Source organism: Mugil cephalus, chromosome 14, assembly GCF_022458985.1.
Source record: "Mugil cephalus isolate CIBA_MC_2020 chromosome 14, CIBA_Mcephalus_1.1, whole genome shotgun sequence".
Lineage (NCBI taxonomy): Eukaryota > Metazoa > Chordata > Actinopteri > Mugiliformes > Mugilidae > Mugil > Mugil cephalus.
In genome coordinates, this window is record NC_061783.1 from 16,705,355 (window position 1) to 16,726,892 (window position 21,538).

The 21,538-nt window shown below is 39.6% G+C and overlaps 3 protein-coding genes and 2 non-coding genes across 5 annotated transcripts; 4 read left to right on the plus strand and 1 right to left on the minus strand.

Moving 5' to 3' along the window:
• The first annotated feature begins 348 nt into the window (after positions 1-348).
• On the plus strand, positions 349-7,584 carry ppt2b (palmitoyl-protein thioesterase 2b). The gene is made up of 8 exons (XM_047604243.1): positions 349-825; positions 1,710-1,863; positions 2,716-2,811; positions 3,395-3,502; positions 3,683-3,766; positions 4,825-4,909; positions 5,216-5,270; positions 6,743-7,584. Exons 1-8 carry the CDS (start codon positions 634-636, stop codon positions 6,884-6,886), a joined length of 918 nt encoding a protein of 305 aa, XP_047460199.1. The 5' UTR covers positions 349-633; the 3' UTR covers positions 6,887-7,584.
• Positions 7,585-10,174: 2,590 nt separating this feature from the next.
• rps5 (ribosomal protein S5) lies at positions 10,175-12,972 on the plus strand. The gene is made up of 6 exons (XM_047605764.1): positions 10,175-10,278; positions 11,113-11,216; positions 11,478-11,687; positions 12,106-12,234; positions 12,653-12,751; positions 12,856-12,972. Coding segments are annotated over exons 1-6 (612 nt in total). The 5' UTR covers positions 10,175-10,277; the 3' UTR covers positions 12,925-12,972.
• On the plus strand, positions 11,257-11,390 carry LOC125020647. The gene has a single exon (XR_007114246.1). It is a non-coding gene; the product is annotated as a small nucleolar RNA SNORA3/SNORA45 family (small nucleolar RNA).
• LOC125020645 lies at positions 12,449-12,580 on the plus strand. The gene has a single exon (XR_007114245.1). It is a non-coding gene; the product is annotated as a small nucleolar RNA SNORA3/SNORA45 family (small nucleolar RNA).
• On the minus strand, positions 12,964-19,333 carry ddah2 (dimethylarginine dimethylaminohydrolase 2). Its single transcript, XM_047605763.1, has 6 exons — positions 19,192-19,333; positions 17,784-18,328; positions 17,212-17,400; positions 16,357-16,476; positions 14,819-14,962; positions 12,964-13,971 (listed from the first exon to the last, which is right to left on the minus strand). Exons 2-6 carry the CDS (start codon positions 18,081-18,083, stop codon positions 13,852-13,854), a joined length of 873 nt encoding a protein of 290 aa, XP_047461719.1. The 5' UTR covers positions 18,084-18,328; positions 19,192-19,333; the 3' UTR covers positions 12,964-13,851.
• Positions 19,334-21,538: the final 2,205 nt, after the last annotated feature.

Genomic DNA, 21,538 nt, shown 5'->3' on the forward strand with positions numbered 1-21,538 from the left:
ATTTTCACATTTTACTGGTAAAGATCCAAATATAACACAAATAAGGTTAAACCCTGAGTTAATGTTTCCATAAATTAAACAAAAATTAAAACTATTAATTATTTTAAAATCGTTTGCCAGCTCAGTAACACAGCAGAACAAATTTAATAAGAATAGATTTTTTTTTAATAAAATATAGAACTAACATTAAGTTAAAGTTACAAATATAAATAAAGTAAAAGGTAAATAATAAAAACGTGTTGCCAGGAAACGTCCTCCACGTGAATTTGTGGAACCCCACTTCGCTCTGATTGGTCCACTGGAAACGGGAAGTGACGTCACTGGCGTCCGCTTCACCTTTAATTTAAAACCGGAACAAACAAAAGCAGCAGAGCAGCTGCAGCTCTAGAGTGTTTTATCGGGAGTGTAACCAACACGTAAATGCTTAGGGAGCCCAGTGAAGGCGTCAGACGGATTATTCAAGGGGATTCAAGGGGGACGATCTGCTCATCTGTGCCGCAGCTGGAAAAAAAAAAAAAAAAAATGGAGTTGAGGATGATTTGAGCTAAACATTAATGTTTTTATTTTCTTTTACATCGTCTTTTTTCTTTCTAAAAACCTTTTGCGTTTTTTAAAAAATAATTTTAAGTCATTATGAAAGGCTACCATGTTGCAAGTCAGACGAGGAGGTGGAGGGGTAGCGGCAGCGGGGCGTCCGGGCTGCTGTGTCCGCTGCTCTGTGCGTGTCTCCTGGCTGCAGTGGTCGGGTACAAGCCGGTGATCATCGTGCACGGTTTGTTCGACAGCTCGGGGGATTTTATAAACTTACAGCGTTTCATCAACGAGGTGAGTGCCCTCGATTTACAGAAACTGGTCCGGTGTTACTGTTTTAGGGGATATTTTGGGGTGCAGAAAGATATTTGAAAGTACATTCTGCAGGCCTTTCAGCTTGTGTTATCAGCAAAAGGTGGATCTGTACCATGAAAAGTACTTGTACATTAGTCAGCTGTCATCTTCGCAGTAGAGTCAGCAAATAATCTTGTACTGTGACAAGATGTCGGTCTTGTTCCTGTAGAAAAACTACTATAATGTAAATTAATATACATGAAACGTGCAATTATATAATTATAAATGTGTTATTTTGGATTTAGATGCTTCATAATAAAAAAAAAGAACATGACAACAAAGTATTTATTAGGGAGACAGTTCGGTGTACTTAAGTGGAAAGAAACAGGTTTTATGAAGGAGGACTTATTCAATAAAGCTGTCAGTAGCATTTGAACACATGGTGATGAAATGTGCCCCTTCCTGCTCGTCTTCTTGATTTGCCCAAAGCACTCACACACCTGTAGCCCATCTGGTGCGGTTAGGAAAAGAAAAGGGAAGTTTTTCTGTGGGGACTCTGACAAGGTCATGGGGTTGAATTACCATCTAGTTCCTGTTTTATTCTATGTTATAAAGCAGTGGATTGCGACAAGACTAGATATTTTTGGAGGGGCAAGAATCGGAAGCGGAAATTCAGACCTCATTGCTTCTGATTCAGTTAGTCTGCACTCCCGCCTTCCTAATGAATCATCAATATTTGAAGCCATCCTCTCCAGCAAGCCAAACATCCACCTTTGATAACGCTGAAATCTGAGCTCAGTCTTGCTGAGGTTAGCGTGTTGATTCTTGTAGCTGTTGATCAGCTGTTAATCAGTGAAAAACCTAACTCCTTCTCTTTCCTGCAGTCTCATCCTGGAACAAACGTAACCATCATCGACTTGTTTGACAGAAGCGCCAGTCTGCAGCCCATGTGGAAACAGGTGGAGGGGTTCAAGGCAGCTATATACCCAATAATTCAAAACGCAGAAGAAGGGGTCCACTTCATCTGCTACTCTCAAGGTCAGAGTGCGAGTGAAATAATAACCGAGACTGATTTAAATGCAGTCAAAATAAGCCATTTTTCCTGAGACTTCCATCACAGTGGTGCTGTTTCAAGATTCAAGATCACTTTATTGATCCCTGCCGGGAAATTATTTTGTCCAAGAGTCACGAGATAAGAAAAAAAAAGACATACATGAACAAAACAGACATAAGAATAGAATAGAATAAAATAGGAATAAGTGTGAGAGTAAGAAGTAGAAGTAAGGTTTGCAGAAAATGTGCACAGTCCAATTTACATGAAATATACAGTAAATAAATCATTTAGCTCAAGTGTCTCTGATTGCTGTAAACTGTAAATGTTTTATTTCTCAAAGCTTCGGTTTCAGTGTCTGGAAATCCCCAGCTCTTCCTGCGTCTCGCTGTAAAAACTAGGAGAAGAAAAATAAACTATATGAACAGATTTTCTTCACTCAGCAGTTTCTGAAACTTGATTCTCTGAGGAGCTTTAGATCCCAGATTCTTATTGTTCGTTATTCGTTTTCACAGATTGAAGATCAAGCTTTGGTGAAATTAAATTAAAATGCAAATGAATGTGAAAAAAATAATGTGCAGAAGTGTAATTAGCAAGAGTATTTTCAGACATATTTAAGTTAAAATAGCCAAATAGTTTCATCTTCCACCTTCTGAACTGAGAGGATTTCCTGCTGTTTGTGTTTTAATTAATGGTTAATTAAATATCTACAGTTGACGTATTTCCCATCTGTCTTTGTTCTGCGACGCATCAGAGATATTAAAGGAGGACTCGGTGACCTATTTATCCCCACAAAGCTGCAAATATATGAGAAGGACATTTTGTTTTTTTTACTACAGGTGGCCTGGTTTGCAGAGGAATCCTCTCCACTCTGTCCAACCACAACGTGCACTCCTTCATCTCGCTGTCCTCGCCTCAGGCCGGGCAGTACGGAGGTTAGTCCAACTTGAAAACAGGCTGAACACATGACCGTGTTCATAATGTCTTGCAGCACTGAACCTACAGAGAATTGAAACCCAAGTCTGCATCTGCCCTCCCGCTTAATGGAGCGTGATGATGTGTTCAGCTCGGCATATAGCCGCCTTGCTTCAAGTTAACTCTTCTGTGACATATTCCTATTTTCATGTTCAGCCCCAGCAGGCGGTTATTTTAGGCACCAAACAGCAGACTGACACAATTAGCAGCTAGCTGGTGAACATGGCTGAGCATGATGCAGCTAAAAGCTCCAGACGTTTCCAAGAGGAGGCAAGAGCAGAGATAAAATAGAAAGCAATACATGACTTATATTTCTCAGGTGGATGCAAACGTGACATTTAAAAGCGTCAGCTGGACTAGAAGAGTTTTGAAAAGACATTTTGCCAAGTAGCTTATTCAGTTCTACAGGACTGGTGGGGAGTTTGAGAGTAAAAACTCATCAGATACTTGCTGGACTTGTTTCTCTAAGAGCCAGAAACCGGTGCAACTGACTAACATGTTTCTTCTCTCTGGCTTGTTCTTTCTTCTCTTGTTTCTTCTCAGACACAGACTACTTAAAGTACCTGTTCCCTCAGTTTGTGAAGTCAAACCTCTACCACATCTGTTACACTGCGATAGGTCAAAGGATATCCATCTGCAACTACTGGAACGGTGAGAGTCCAGGAAAAATGATTAGAAAATGAGAGATTCACTCTGAAAACTTGTGATGGTTATGTCTTTTTCCGACACGGTTATTGTAACAGAGAGTTGTGGTTCAGATCATAGAACTACTGCTGTATTTTGACATTCTCGTTCCTTGTCCTTGCCCTCCCTCCTCCTTCCTCCCTCCAGACCCCCACCACAGAGACCTGTACGTGAACAGCAGTGATTATTTGGCTTTACTCAACGGCGAGAGACCAAATCCAAATGCAACAGGTCAGCACATTGCTTAAGAGAATGCTTCGTCTATACGTTGAATGTGTGAACCAATCAGTGCGTGTTTGTCTTTGCGACAGCTGATCAGCTGATCTCATGACCAGGAATCAAGGAACTATAATTAACTCGTAATTCACTATCATCTCAAGCCAATCAAATCCTGCTTCAACTTTATTGGAGTAAAATAAAATAATAAAATGAATGTGACAACATACAGTTAAAATGTAGGACAGGAACCCTCTTCACTTTCATTATTGTAACGTCCAAAAAACATTCTCGATCTAGACAGCCACCGAATCTTTATGGATGTCTGTCTCATCTTCAAAGTTTTGTCCCCCCCCACCACTGAATGAATTCATCCAGAGAAAAAAAAACTTTGAAGAATGAAGAATGAGAGCTCTAACTAGAGGCAACTGTAACGTACCGAGGCGTAGAACTAAATTCTCCCAGATGGTCTCTTCTGTAAGAGGAACATATTCCTGGAACAAGTTACCACCGCACATCTGAAACTGTGACAACTACTTACTTTTTTAAGAAGCAAAAATCTCCAATGCTGGTTAAAAATTAATCAGGCATGTACTCACAGAGCCTAAATACTTTTCTTAATCTGTTACATACTCTTTGGTTCTTGGTCCATGTCTGTCATGTAATTGTCTATTGTATGATTGTTGTTTTTAAAGTCTTCTCTGTGTGTGTTGTGTAGCTGCCTTAGGACTACACCTGAAAATTAGCATGTGTGCTAAGGGCAGTGCATTTACACTGATGACTAACACTGTCCCAATTCAATAAACTAATAATAATAATGATGAATAGCACAGTGACGCAATGCATTGGACAAACCCATCAAAATATGCAACATTTACGCAAACGGCCAACAGGCTGGAGCAGTTTTGTGTCACATGTAACTGGATAAGAAAAGTTTCATCTTAAAGATTAACACTACAATAAAGATTTGTTTGAACAAGATTTGAAATCAGGGTCAGCCTTCAAACATGGTGCCTTAAACACTTCTGGTGTTTGTATAATCACACTGAGCGCGTTGTATTTTCCAACCGTAGAGTGGAAGACAAACTTCCTCAAAATCAAAAAGCTGGTGTTGGTCGGAGGACCAGACGACGGAGTCATCACTCCCTGGCAGTCGAGGTGAGTTTATCCTCTGGCTCGTTCAGTTTCTTTTTGATCTGACGTGATCTTAGATCCATTTTTCTGATGTTTCAGGTGAATGTGAGTTAATTATTATAAGAACACTTCAGTCAGCTGAGGGTTTTTTTCTTTCCACTGATTTAACATGACTTCCACAACATCTTTTTTTCCTCCCAGGGAAAATAAAAAAAAACTTTCTGTGCTCAGATCACACTTCACATCATATGCTCTTTTTTCAGACTCTCCGATGACTCTCATGTGATGCTCTCACACATTTTATCCCTCTGCCTCGTTCTTGTTTTACAGCCAGTTTGGATTCTTTGACGATAACGAGACCGTCGTTGAGATGCAGCACCAGGATGTGAGTGAAACTGTTTTTTGGTTTAGTTCAAGAAATCTTTAGTGATTAATAGTTCATTATTGACTGTCAAAACCCCTTTAAAATCCCCTAATACAATATTATAAATGCGTTTTTATCCCAATCTAACAAATAGTATCTGCCACCAGAAGTGTCCCACTCCTTAAATCACTGCTCATCAAGACCACAAGAACTTCACACAAAAAATCAAATCTTGATTTAAAGAGAAATAAATCAGTTTGTTTTCAGTCTCATCAAAACATTTTGGTAAACATTTTCAATTCCTTCAACATATTTGGGAAGTATCAGCTTCCAGCAAGTATCATCTTTGAACAGGAAGTAGTAGTTTTTGAAAAAAATACAAAGTCATATGTGGACACTGGTATTATTTCATTATTTATATTATAAAGAAGTCACCAGTGTGTGACAGAATATATAAATGTTTATTTTAATACCTGAACATTGATCACATGTGCAATGAGAGAATTGCAAACAATGAAGTCCCAACATCCTCAAACGAGTACGTGCTGTCCTATCAAACTAGAAATGTTAATAAGCATAAATAAATAAGTTTTAACATTTGCTACCTCTAGATGGCAGACTAAAGTGTCCACTAATAAGGACAATGGGTTTAAATGAAGCACAGTAAACACCTAGTTCTAAACACCAGTATTTCAATCCTAATTTATGGCAGTTGTTGTATCATCTCCCAGTGCAATACATTATGAGTCTGTTATTTCTTCTGTAACAAATATACACGATGTACATATTTGGTATCAATTTGATGTCTTCCTGTTAGATAAATGGACAAATAAATGTCCACGATATCTGCTTAAAAATCTTACAGAGAGACTTTTCTTCTAACTGCAGAACTTGCTTGAAAATAATCATGTTTTTAAGTTTGCTTCAGTATCCTAGTCACCTAGTTGCAGTTTTGTGTTCATGCATGGATGCACTGCAAACAGGACCTGGTGGTAGATCATCCTGCATAGTTTTGTAAAATATTAACAAACACGGGAAAAATATATTTGGGAGTTGCAACCCCAGAAATACTAGGAGAATTGCAATTTAATGAATGAAAGAAAAAAGAATAAGAACAATCATAAGACAACAACGCAAAGTAAAAAAACAACAAAACTTTTTATGTTCAAAAGGAGTAGGAAGAAGCCAATGCTTGTTAAATCCCACCCCTTCTCCCTATGTTAAATCAATATATACTATAATAAGTTATAAAATAGTAGCAATATTTATATATGACATATAATAATGTATACTATATAACTATAACATACGTGTATACACATACATATACATATATCTACCCATACATTCATGTACAAACATAACTACAAGAGCATTATTATGAGGATCAACTGTAGTGTTTTGAATGTGTTTGTGGAGTAGAGTGCGTGTCAGTCTCTTATAACCCCTGCAATTGATTAACTAAGAATTTGTGCGCCGTTTTCTTTTCCCAGTTCTATCTGAGGGATGTTTTTGGCCTGAAGACGCTGGCGGCTCGTGGAGATGTGATCATCTGCTCCATTCCCGGCGTCGAACACATCCGGTGGCACTCGAATGAAACCGTGTTCCACACATGTATGGAGAAGTGGCTGGACTAGAACGAAACTCCCTCGCAGCAAACTCAGACACACACAGAGACACACTTTACAGTTTTTATATGCTATTAACATCATATATGTTTGAAAAGCCCACCTCTGTAGTTGGACAACATGGTGAGGATTCTCTTAAGGGAAATAATCTCATTTCAATCAAACAGACTCACAAGGTTTTATTTTCCTGGTGTTTTCTGTTGATGAGGTTACTGATTTCTAGATGTTTTTTTTGTTACGCTCATCCAAATAACTCTTTATTTTTAAAGAAATAGTTTCGCGTTTTGTTAAGAGTTATTGAGAAGATTGATACCACTCTCGCGTATCATACAATAAATATGGAGCTACAGCCAACAGTAGGTTAGCTTAGATTAGCCTAGCCTAAAGACTCGAAACAAGATACAACGGTTAGCCTGTCCGTCCGTCCGTCCGTCCTAAACTGACAAAATCTGCCTATCACTGCTTCTGAACACATTGTGTTTCATACATTCAATGTGTACAAAAACTGAAGTGAAACATGACATGACTTGGTTGACATTTGACAAAAACAACGTTGTTTCCAGTTTATATGCTGAGCTAAGAACATAGAGCATGGACTGTATATAAAGATGAATGAACCTTCCTGAATAGCAGTTTTTGTGATGGCTCCAGCAGCCGCCATCTTGGCAATGACTCCACCTAACTCCTGGCTCAGTGTTGCCAGATGGAAATGAATATGTAAGATGGAAAAAATTAGGAAAAGTATATACAACCAATTTGAGTCAGACATTGCAGAAAAATAAATATCATCGTTTATTTGAGCAACAGCACTGTTTGTGTTTGCTAATAGCCAAGTATTGAAGGAGTCAAATTATCGTACATTACTGATCATACAGAGTTTGATATTATCGTACAAATACGTTAACAATCACACGAATGGCAACGCTGTCCTGGCTAATCAGAAAATGATCCAAGGGGTCAACCTTAAGTCAATCTGTGATGGCACCAACATGTAAAACAGAAAATCACCTCCTGCTCAGTTCTTCTGAATGGACAATTTAGCCATAGAGACTAAAATGATTTTCAGTACCAGTCTGTAAACACATTTACTCCAGCTGTTAAAGTTGGACGTTTTTAACATGGAGGTCTGCATGGATTGAGTTTCTTCTGGAGCCATCCTCTAGTGGCCATTTGAGGAACTGCAGCCTTTGGCATTGATTTAATTTTTCTTCCCCAGAGGAGGTTTCTGCTGCTGCTGCTAATAGAGACATGTGAGTGGTATCAGTCTTCTCAACTTCCTCTTGGAAAAAGTGTGTTTTGAAAAGAAAAAAAACAGTCTTTTAAGTCTAATACTTTTATTGTTTATTTTAAACCAGTGTTGTTGCCACCTGACAGTTGTCAGAACTATAAAAAAAAAAATGTAAAAGTTCAGACTCCTGTTCAGCCGGTGAAGGTTAAGCGATTAGCTGCTTTTATGGTATTAGGATCTGTAAACCAGACTTTAAAGGAGCATTTCTGCATTTTAGTATTTCCAGGACACATTAAACATTGTAAAAAAAAAAAACAATGATGTAGCACAAGTTGAGAGTTTAAGACGTTTTGATTTTTTTAATTTTTCCATTGACTTTTTGATGAAACCCTTCCTACTTTGGATTTTTTATCATTTTAACCCAGACATTGATGTATCAGACACTTAAACATCTCTTCATGCGTCCTGGAAAGCATAAATTGTGGGGGTGCCCTTTTAATTATGTATTAAAATGGTTTAATTAATTAGTACTGTACTCGCATGCATACAGTTCACCCACATGTGTGTCAGTTTGATCACACATACCTCAAAAACGCCACACAACACGACGGTGCCTGAGCGACGTTCTGTCGTCCTGTCTAACGTGCGAACGAACTGCCCTGCTCATCCGATGAAGCAGTAATTTATAACTTTTTATTCTTCCATTTTTACCCAGTTTTTTATTATAGTGTGCACGTCTGATCTGATAATCTGTGTAAACGTTTGTTAACGCGTTCATGGAGCTGTACTCCATCGCTTTAGTAGATCGAGCCTTAAACTTTCCCTCCCCCCCAGGCCTCTTTGTCTTTCATGTCCATTACCAAAGTGCTAAGACACACTGCCTTTAAGTAACGAGAGGGTGACACCCAGCACAGAGTGACTAGAGAGTGGCAGTGCAGTGTTTACTGGTACACCAAACTCTTTACCTCCCATCACATTTAGATATCTCAGGCGTTTTAGAAACCTTCATGTTTGTTTGTCTTTGTTAAAAAAAAAGAAAAGAAAAGTAAAGAAAAAGGGATTAATTTGTCTGAACATTTTTTTGGCTGTTTCTCGTGGCCTGTTGTACCTAAAAGAAACATAAAAACATTAATTGTATGTTAAAACAAGCGACTCTTGAAAGACTAACGTACAAATTGCACAGTCTGAAGGGATCTTATAAAAATGGGATAATTTTAACTGTATTAAAAGTGTTCAGTTCCAAGTGTTGTTTTACTATTGTTGCATCCCTTGCATGTCTTTATGCTTGCACAAATTACCTGCATAAACTATGGATTTAAGGGATGTCCTGGTCTGTTCACTTTTCTTGTTATACAAATGGTAAATGCTGATATGGACTTTTTTTTTTTTTTTTTTTTTTTTTTTAACACCTGAGGCTATATATAGTACTATTTTGACGGTGTCCTACTGTTTCTACAGCATTTGCCCTGCAAAAGAAATGGTGTCAAATGTTCTCGGTTCCTCAATAAAAAACAGCTTTGAACATTTTTCTGTGTATTTGATTAAAATTTCTGATACTTTTTCATGATATCACAAGAAAACTGACAAATTTGTCGTATTAACTTAGGTAATTCAGCATCCTAATCAGAAATGAGGCCTCATTAGTAGACGCTTGAGTCAGGCGATTACTATATTAGAAAAAACAAGAAACATGAGGTTACATTTTTATTAATATCTCTGTAGCTTGATCTCAGTATTTTATTCTATCTATCTATCTATCTATCTATCTATCTATCTATCTATCTATCTATCTATCTATCTATCTATCCATCCATCCATCCATCCATCCATCCATCCATCCATCCATCCATCCATCCAAGCTCCATTTCTTAGTAGTTATTAGAATGAGAACAGTAAATCTTGGAATTAGCATCCAAGTTAATAGGTTAGAGTTTGTACCGTTTTTACCTTTTTGTTACTTCTGTCTCCAGGTACAAAAATACATTTCACTGTGCGTTGTACTATGTATACCTGTGCGTGAGACAAATAAAAAAAATATCTTCTCTTAGAATACATTTCCCATGATGCTTTGCGGTCCGGAAGTAGCCAACCAGCGGACCGGATATCTGCACGCGGCGCCCCGTAAAGGCCCTTTTCCGTCTCAGAGAAGTGTGGTACACAACGGCAGACACAAGTGAGTGCAAAATTCACCTTTTATTTGCTTTAAACACCACGTAAAAGGCAAATGATGGATATATGGAAGCGATATGGACTTACGCGGCCTGATAAATCCAAACAAAATATCTAATTTTTTACCGAAAAGTGGTTTTATTCCCTGTCAATGTTACCGAACGAGCGCAGTGTTAGCATGTGGCTAGTTCGTTAGCACATGTGGATGCTGCATGTCGGTTAGCCGCTTCCATAGATGACACGTCCAGTACAGATTTTCACAAAATGTCGCGGCCGCACTGTTTCAAATGTCCCCTTTTAACCGCGGAAAATATCGAAGCTTAATAGAAATCACATCTACGGTACTTTGCGGACGTTTCTTAGCTCCTTGGCTAAGTTTGCTAATATTAACGTAAAGAAGGCTTCGGCTCCGGCCCTGCTGCTTAAGAGGACTTCACCAAGTACTGACTTTACACAGTCATTTCTGATTTATTTACAGCCACGAGTACATGTTTTATAAAGAAATATCATGTGTTTTCTGTTTTGTTGGAAGTTTTTTTTGCATTTTGTTGAAAGTTTAAACGTCGGCTCGTTTTTAAAAAAGGAAACTTGGATGCTCTCAGTGGAGCTTGACTTTGAAACTTGAGCCCTTAAAAACACGTTTAATTATCAAATGTATCGGTCTTATTTTATGATTTAAAAAGTTACCATCACTATATAGTCAACTTGACAAGCTGTTGGGACCTTATCTGAACAATGTTAAGTCTTTTGACAGTGGTAGTGAAATTAGCTTTAACGTATTTGGATATATTTTTTCCTCGTTTGTTAAAATCATGTTTTTGTTGTTTTTTTCCCTCAGTGACTGAGTGGGAGACTGCCCCAGCTGTGGCTGAGACCCCAGAGATCAAGCTCTTTGGCAAGTGGAGCACAGACGATGTCCAGATCAATGACATCTCCCTGCAGGTAGGGATGTGCTGTCATTTTGTTCATTTGTTGTTCATAAACCGAGGCTAGAGTCACGCCTGGACACTGTCCTGTTGACCTGGTGTGCTAGAGTGCTCGCAGAGGAAAAGATCTTTGCTTATTCATTGGCTGTAGTCTCATGTGGCCCAGTCAATCACCGGCTCAGATACACCACACATTATACCAAACCTACTAGCATGTTGTTGTCTTCAGATGTGGATAAAATGTGACGTTTACAGAAACTATCCTTAACTTCTGCAGGATTACATTGCTGTAAAAGAGAAGTACGCCAAGTACCTGCCACACTCTGGTGGACGTTATGCCGCCAAGCGTTTCCGCAAGGCCCAGTGTCCCATCGTGGAGCGTCTGACCAACTCCATGATGATGCACGGCCGCAACAACGGCAAGAAGCTGATGACCGTGCGCATTGTTAAGCACGCCTTTGAGATCATCCACCTGCTGACTGGAGAGGTACTGCCACTCTATGGTTACGTGTCTTATGCTTATGATTTCAAAACTGGTTCTGTGGGGTGGGTTTATCTTGAGACACTACATTGATTTTCCTTTAGTCCATTTGGATTAAATATATTGATTTGAATGAACAGGAGAGACTGGTTGTACCATTTACATGAGTTGTAAATTATATTTTCATCAGACAGCATAGAATAAACATCCTGCACTGTTAATTTTTTTTGTGTATTTAATAATCATTCTACAAATGTGACTATTGCTGCCAAGAGTAGGGTAATTCATTTATGAACCAAGCCAGGGCGCCTGCTCTCATCTCCCAACAACGATAAACACGAAGGTGTTCAGTAGATGTCCTGTATTGTTGATGACTTCCTTCATGTCCACTATAATATTTATAATTCTTCGATGTTGTTCCCAGAATCCCCTCCAGGTCTTGGTTAACGCCATCATCAACAGTGGACCCCGTGAGGACTCCACCCGTATCGGTCGCGCTGGTACCGTCAGGAGGCAGGCTGTGGACGTGTCACCCCTCCGTAGAGTCAACCAGGTGACACTTATTCTACAATTTTAATTTTGGGTTTTGTGATTCCTGATCCTAGGTGCATTTTTCAGTAAATTTAGAATTTATTCATCTGTTTTAGTATGTTAAGAATTAAGTGGTAAAATCAGTTCTTAGAGGCTGCACGTCTCCTCCCAAATACTGAATATTCCTGCTCTCATCTTCAAGTCTTGACCCAAGTAATCACGTATTTAATGTGCCAAACGAGGCTAGAGTCACGCCTGGATATTACCCATTATCTTGGTGTGCTAGAGTGCTCGTAGAGGAAATGTCTTTGCTTATTCATTGGCTGTAGTCTGATGTGGCCCAGTCAATCACCAACTCAGACACAAGACACCACAGACCACTCTAATAAAACCAGAGTCTCTCTCACATTGCTAATGTTCTGCCCTGTCTTTTATTGTAGGCTATCTGGCTGCTGTGCACAGGAGCAAGAGAAGCCGCTTTCAGGAACATCAAGACCATCGCTGAGTGCCTGGCTGATGAGCTGATCAATGCTGCTAAGGTAACACTTCATCCTGTTGCTATTTCCTCTCTCTGAACTTACTTTGTACGCCCTTGGAGACGACATCCAGATGTGTATTAAACTTAAATGTCCTGCTCTTTCAGGGTTCATCTAACTCTTACGCCATCAAGAAGAAGGACGAGTTGGAGAGAGTTGCCAAGTCCAACCGTTAAACATGTTCACTTTCTAACAAACGAATAAATCTGAAGAAATTTGTTGAAGCTGGAGTGTTTTAATGTGCACATGGTTGATGGTTTACACACATTTACTTGACAGTTATTAAGAACATTAAACTAAATTAATATAACAATCCTGCAATGGATATTAACCTCAAAGGGTTAAAATGTTCAGTTGAGGTGTCAGTTGTACCTTATGATGTATGATGCTAAAACTAGCAAATCATACAAATCTGAACATTATAAACCCTTAATGAAGGTAGGGCTGTATTAGTTTGAGCCCTCGTGTACCTAATCCAGTAAATGACACAGGAACAAGTACTGTAAAAAGTTGGATCTGATTAATCTCTACAATTGCTACAAATTCACACATTTCAAAGCTAAAGCAAATCTACATTTAGCAGCTAGATGTTCTATACATGTCACTAGAACAACAAAATAACAGAGACTGTTGCCTTATACACGAAGGCTAGCCATTAAAAATAAATGTATGTACCACTGGGTATCTGCAAGTCTGAATTCAGCATCATCAACGACCGTAACAAGACTAAAATCTAAATGGACTTAACGGGCACTAATTTCAATTATATCAAAAATTAAATAACTGCTGCCAAACAAATGATTATAATTCAAGGCTACAACTTTCCTACTGGTTTGGTTCACAGGAGAATTAAAACAGGATGAAGTCTGCAGAAAGTCCAAGCTCATGGGGAGAAAGAGTAAATTAAAACAGGCTACAGCTGAACTTAGTGGTTTTACGATTAGGCTGCGTTGTGCGTTCAGCAGGGGGCGCACATGTGTCGTAATCCTGCCTCCTACAAATGCTGCACGTCGGTGTTTCCTCCCAACAATAAATACGCTATCTTTAACTCAGGCCCCCGCCACCAAACGTGCAGATGAAAGCTGTGTAACCTGCGCTGGATTTCAGAAATACGTGTGCTTTCTGTTGATGAGGAGGCAGAGCGAGGACAGAGACGCTCCCAGTTTGGAGGCCTCGCTGCAGGCCGTCGGCAGGAGGGTGTAGTCCTGCAGCTTCTGGAAGGCCTGCAGAGAGGAGAGAGGAAACGGATCATGCACCCAGACACATACTCTGGACATACAAAGGAGGAACAACTGCCTCAGTGGCTAGAAATCATCTGAATGACTCACTGTTCAAATACAAGCTGCACAGGCCGGTGCTACACGATCACATCGTAAATCTATGTTTGGATTCATAACATTTCTCATGAACAAATGTAATTCAGAGAGCAAAATAAAAAACTAAGAGGGTGTACTTTATTGAATATATAAGCAATTTTACTTACAATTTACATGAATCTGTCTGAATCCTCATATAAAGTGCAGCAACTATTTTATAAACGTTTTTATAAATTCCCCTTTTCACTCACTGTAGTGAACTATTCCAGATATCTTGACATTTCTTCTGCCTCCAACTCACATTTTTAACAGGTCAAAGATGGAGGACAGAGCTGAGAGCAAAACTACAGCTTCACAAGACACCTCGAGGAGCCACAAACAGTTTAAAATTAGATATCTCTGTGCACAGATTTGCTTCACTTCTATGACCACAAACCGTTGTGTTGGTGCATTTCAGCCTAAAGACTTTAATTCTTGTAATGAATGTTTGGTTAAATGTGGGTGTGAAGTGTGAGTTTAAAAAAGTTTTTCCATCACTGCAGGAATCAGTATTTTTGGAGCTTAACCTATAACAGGAAGTAAAAGTCCACATTTGATTCCTCTAATTTTAGCCAAACTTCCAACCAAATCCGTCTCCAAATTCTGAAGCCATGAAATTTTTTTTCTTTTTGTCCTTCCACAAATTAAAACAATACCGCTCTAAAAACCCTTTAACCGAGTCTCTTTCTGAAACCAAATCCTCATCTGTACTCACAGAGACGCTGTCGGGACATTCCTCCGCAGGCCGGTGCAGCAGGAAGTCCCGTTTGGACGGACCTTTGATGTAAATGCAGTTTGCTGCCGACTCCTCTGGGACGGTGAGCACTTCGTAATGGTGGTCAGTCAGCTGTTCCATCATCTGGAAACAAACACACACACACATCCAGCATCACACATCAGTCTCAGAGGCAACGCTGCTGCAAACAATAACATGTCATCAGCTGTGAAAAGAGATTATATACTTTATTTAGAACTGGTAAGAGGTTCTGGAGAATTACATTAGCTCCAATAATAATGATAATAATGATGATAAGTATTTAGTCATTTTTACATTTATGTTTGGGTAAAACCAATAAAATATATGACGACACACAGAGACAGACAGTCTGTGTTGAAATCAGGGTGTGGCTGTTCATAACCATGACTCTTTAAGAGACAGTTCTGCATACTTGCTATTAATGTTGCTGTTGTGGCTCTACACATGATGCTAACTTTACACTCCTTCACTGTAGAGATCTGAATCAAACAAAACTGTATAATGCTCATCTTGCCTGCAGCTTCTTAAAGAAAACGTATTGTTACAGGAAACATTTTCAAGTTTCAAGTAAAACACAGATATTAGCCACATTGAATGATTATTTTTGCTGAGGATTTAATTTTAGCCAGCTCACCCTGTATCTTCATCTGTGCAAGATTTACTCAGACTTTATCCTAGATGTAAGAAATGTAACTACATGTTACGGCACTGCAGACCCCAAGAGCTGGTAGTGGAGTGTTTCTGCTTTAGTATTTCTGGCTGTTTCTCCATCTCCACAGTTTTCAAAATCGTTGTTTTAAATCAGTAAAGGTCGAACACTTGGTTAATTGAGGAGGTTCAGAAATATAAACATTTGTACAACTCGTCCTCAGTGAAAGTTTCAGTCGTCGTAGTTTTAAAAAGAAGCAGGAAGTGGAAACAAAAATGAACCAGGCTGGCAAAAAAAAGACACAATGAGAGCAGCGTTTGGTCGTTTTCAGAGCGAGTCAGGCTGACGAGTGCACAAATATAAATGATGAATAAACAAGTTTAAAAAAATGGAATTAACTTATAAACCAAAATATATCCTAAACTTTGGACTCATCAGAGAGACCATCTTTGGCCGATTTAACACGTAAACACACTTGTGACATTGTTTCTTTCTAAAATGGGAATGAAATATTTTTTGAGAGAGCTCTTCCCAGAAATGTGTGACACACATTTGCACACTTTGCCTTCACTCTTCTGTCCAGTTCATTACAAACCAGCTCTTTTTATCCTGAGGTAGCTCTGGTATAGCTTGGACTAAAGTTTTGGGTCATTATCATTTCTGTAGGATGAAGCTCTGACCTGTGTGTCCTGCAGTGCTTTTAAAAAGCCTCAAATATTAAGCTAACATGATGTCTAGAGCCAGAATATCAAGAAAAGTGCCAGGTTAAAACAAAGTTTAACAATATTTTACATTTACTTTGACAAACTCTGGAGTAGAAAACATCTGTGCGCACACACACTCTTACCCGGAGCGTCTTCTTGGCTCCGTCGCTGTTGCTGATGATGATTGTGTCTGGACCTCCCATGGAGCAGATGTTTTTGAGTCGGGCTCCGCCGCAGACGGGGACAGTGGACACAGCAAAATCCTGAACAGAGGGAGGTTGAAAGGTTTAATCCACACGTGGTCTCTTCGGGTTACTAATAAAAGGGTAAGGGGGTGGACATTTTGTCTTAGCAGGAAGAGCGAGCGTCCCACTAGAGATCACAGAGAGACAGCAGCAACAACAGCTGAGCTCCTTTTTGTAAAATGAGAGAGTAGCAGGAGTATTTGATCAATTTAGACAGTTCATTATGCTGTGAAACCTACAACAAATACTGTAAACAAATGCTAAAACCTTCATGAAGCATCCTACGCCCCCACACTAACTCAAACCCAACACCCAGAAAACACACAACGCTGAGTATGTGTTAAACCAAGAGTGTTTAAAAAGCACTTAAGAGAAACGGGGGGGAAATCAATACTAATGGGTGTGTCGCGTGGAGCCTGAGGAAGTCTCCATTATTTGGATGGAACAACCTCATTCATCAGTGTTTACAGATGAGAAATCCCCAAATGCAATACAGCAAAAGGCCACCTGCTCACTCTGGCAGCTGAGTTTGTTTTCCTGACGAGGGCCTTGGCACTCGTTTTATCTGCATACATTCAGGGGGAAAACTGACTTTTCTCAGCTACGCAAAAATATTTTAGATACTGTTTAGTGGTCTCTTATCAGTACACAGACAAATACAAACAGCTGCAGAAATTGGTCAATCCATCCTATAAACATCACATCTATTATACATATATATATATTTTAACGCCTTAATCCCATTCCTCTTACCCTGAACGTGTCTGCCAGCACCTCGGCCCCTCTGCGGTTGGTGTGGGAGGAGATCCCGACAAAGAACTCCCTCCCCGTGAAGAGGACGTCGCTGCCCTCCAGCGTGGCCCCTCCGGAGTCCCCGTCCTCGCCCCCCATCTCCACCACGGTCAGGTTGAGCTCTGACATCACCCTCCTCACTGCCTCCACCTGAACGACAAAAAAGGCAGGGACGGTCAGCTCGAAAACAGCTGTTTTCAAAGTGTGATAAATGAGCAAGTTATTCTTTTCAGATTTCTTGATGCATGATGTTAAATACGTTTAAAACTGAACTGTTTGACTGGTCGCCACGAGTTCATGAATTTCCCTAAAGTTCCATCCAGGGAACATCCACAGTTTAAGTCTAGTAACACCCATGAACAAGCTGCCAAAAACATGACATCGCTTTGAAAGAAATCTAAACAATATGGGAAAACATGGAGACCACACCAGTGTGTTTAGAAGCTGATCACTGCACCACAAAGTAACAACAAGGAAGTTTTGGACCATGTGACAACAGTCTAATAGCTGAGGGTGATTTTATTTTATATTACCTCGCTGCGTCTCTGTTGTTTGAAGGGCCTGGTGATGAGCGCTGTATCTCCCTGGATGACCGCCACGTCCTCTATCCTCCAGCTTTCTGGCAGCTCGGGGTCAGGGGGGATCTCGATGAGCTGCAGGCCCACCTTCTGCCTCAACGCTCCCGTCAGGCAACCGAACTGACGCTGAGCCTTGGCCAGCTCCACCGAGACCTCCCCGTTCTCCCGGTTGTCTCCCGCCGTCTTGCCGAAGGTCTCCGGGACGCCCCGCACCACGGCGTGGGTGAAGCGACCGTAAGGGCACATGTTCGCCATGGCTTCAATAATTTAGCAACTCCACCAAAAATGACAACAGGTTGTTTGAGGAGATGAGCGAGAGGCAATAACTCAAATAAAAAATAAATAAAAAAATAAAGAAAAGCCAATTGAAAAATGCTCTAAACGAGATCCAGAAGGTGAGCGAAGACCATCTTCATCCCCGTTTCTCTTCCTCTTCTTTTACTGGAGCGCTCCACCGTCTATTTTCCATCTGCCAGGAAGTAGAAGCAGATGATCCGGGCCTAAAATAGGAGAAGATGGAAAAATCAAGGCCAGAACAAACTCACAAAACTTTCATTTAGACGTTCATTTTATTATGAGAAATAGAACCATTTCGAGGCTGGACCGATAAATGCTTGCATTAGCATTCTGCATGACACAAAGTATTACACAGAGGAAGCGCATCTTGGTGTTTGTTCGTAAGAAAAACAAATTTAGACCACATTAAAACCTTCAAGGGCACCTGAAATAACAGAGGGAGATAGCACAGCTGAAAGCAGACAAAGGAGCGTTGTTCAAGGATGGATTGTGAGGAAACGTTATTCAGAAGTTGCACTGCAATATGCTGCAAATCCCTTTCCATATCTGGGCACTGGGTTAGGTTTAGGACAATTGCTCTTTCATCATGTCCCCTGACCCTCACAGCAGTCGCCCACTGGGAGGCTGCAGAAAGGGACTTAGTTTCCCTCCTCACAGGATGTCTCCCAAATCTGCTCCGCAACTTACGCAACAAGTTCCAGGTTTGGATATTCACTTAAATCACTTAAAGAAGCATACCAAGCATGCTCTGAATATTTATTTGCAACTTCAGGCACAGACAACACTGCTTAAACTGGACATTTTAACTCACCCCACCCCACAAATAACAGTTATGTGTCTAGACATATGTTAAAGCACATTACTTTGAGTGAGTCCAGCTGCACTAATGAGCACAAACCTGAGCCAGAACAAAACATATTGACTGCAGGAGTGCACCGCCCAGCACTTCAACGCTCTTCCCAAATACTTCTGATGATGTTACACATATTTCTAACGGGGAAATTATCACCGACGCGCCCACAAGTCTCAAAAATAACACGCAAAGGAGGGCGTTTAGGTAGTTTACCCGTTTAAAATGTCGCGTGTCCACCTTCGGCTGCGTTTTCCTCAGTGTAAATTAATTTCCAACGCAAAGCCCAGTTCCCGTTACTCTCTTGCTCCCTTTTTCCTTTGCCGGACTACAGTCAATATGGCGTGTGTGTGAACAAACGTGTTTCCGGTTATACATTTCAAAGTAAGACCTAACACCCTCATTGGCCACTTGATTTGTGGTCACAAACAACACACTTCCCGTTTTTAATTAATTAAAGGTAACAGTATAGCTGTTTAAATATGTTATGCAAAGGCATAAACAACAAACTAGCGATATACAGTCGTCTAAATGTTAAATTTGGACAAACGTTAAGCTCTTAGTTTTTAAAGCCGATACACTAAACTTCCGGTCTTCTTCGTGTGTTTATGTCCAGTTTGACTCGGCTCTCCCACCCTTTCATCCCAACACCCCCCATCCCCCACACGTCCTGCCCGCATTTAATCAAGTCTGATTGAAGTTATCACAGCCACCCTTGTTTTAGCCGTCAGTACTGTTGAATAATACAAGTAAAGGCGAATAAAAAATTCTCATTTTTGTTTCTCCGATTTCACTTAGAAAGAGAGGACTTAAATAATTAAAAGTCCCGCAGACAGAATGTCCAGATATTTTTAGTTAGAAGTGAAGTAAATTTGACTATTTATATTTTAACAAACAATCAAATGTTAATGTTAGCTTGGTAGGGAATTTATCAGTAATTAATAGCCAGTGAATTAACTAGCAGCTGTTAGGCTAATGCTTATGCTAACAGTTCAAAGCTAACTGTCGATAACAGTTAAGAAACAAACACGGCCTTGATTTGACATTAGGTACTACATTATGAGAAAATGTTTAAATATACTTTGCCTAGATTTGATTTGCTATTTCAGTGAACAAAACTAATACCGTTACCTTGATTTTGGATGGAACATCCAAAACCAAGCTAACAATATGTGACCGTTAGGGCTAATGCTAATGATAATAGTTAGCTGGAATTTTGCAGCCGCTAATTAGCTTGTCAGAACTAATTAGGGCTGATAGCATTAGCTAGCTACATTATTGGAAATGTATATGTATATTTTTATTCTCTGTATTTTGGCAATAGCTAATATATACCTTCACAAATAAAATTATTTGCTTACTCTTAAGATAATGCTAAAAGTTAGCTTGAACTTTATAACTAGTGTTGATTACTGATTAAAGTAATTAAGACTTTTTTTGGTTTAACACCAACAGGTTGTATTATTGGAAAACGTTAGCAGGAACAGACTCCCTATATTTTTTATCGAACTAGCAAACATCCCTTGTATTGACCCACTGAATATAGCAGATTATTATTTTTTCTCTAGGATTAAGGATTCGTCTTTCATATCCCCCCTTGTAATCCTGATGAAAAGTGTATGAAGGGTCAGACGCAGTCCTGCCTGTGCTTTACATACAATATAAATGTGTACTGTCTGCAGTGATATATTATGTTGTAGGTCATCATAGATTAAGGACTATACGATGAGTTACTGAGCGGTCCCCGCTGTTTTTGTTTGTGTGACATGGCAAAAAAAATTAATCTGGCTTTTCCTGGAAAGTGGGTCAAATTACAGCGGATAAACCAGTTCCCTCTGCAGACACCAGAGAAAACACGAATTGTGTTTATAAGTGCTATTAAAAAATGTAAACATGAACAAGCTTGTTTTGACTTGTGAGGCTGCACAATATTTCCTTCTAGTGATCAGATGGAGTTACTGCAGCAACAGGGAGCCACAGATGATTGTGACAATACAACAGAAAAATGTCCAATGATGTGAAGAATAGACGCAAATTGTGAGGAGGACGCAACAGTAGAAGGAAATGTGGAGGGATTCAGGATGGGAGGTATTTTAGAGGGCACAGACAGGATTAAAGCACACCATCTGTCCACTAAAATCCTTTAGCCGGCACACAAAAATGTCCCCGTCACATACAGCATCAGCACACGTCTGTAAAGGAATAAGTGATTTTCAGATCTTGTCTTAGCTCAGTTTTGTAGACTCAAAAAAGTGAATCTGAAGCCAGTAAATCTATTTTACAATGGTATAAAAAAAAATGCAACTTGTGCAAATTGAAAAAGTGCATATTTCTGAAACCAGAAATACGTGATACCCCTTAGCTGGTGCTGCTGAATATGCAGTAAAGTACAGTTTTAATGTTACTTGACGTGATATGTGCACATTCTAAAAACTATTTAAATCTCACACCAAACTCCATTCAAAAATCACCTGCTTTAACAAGAAACACATACAAGTACAAAGCGTATGACAAATCATACATTTTTTATGACATTTATGATTAACAGAGGTGTGTCGCACAT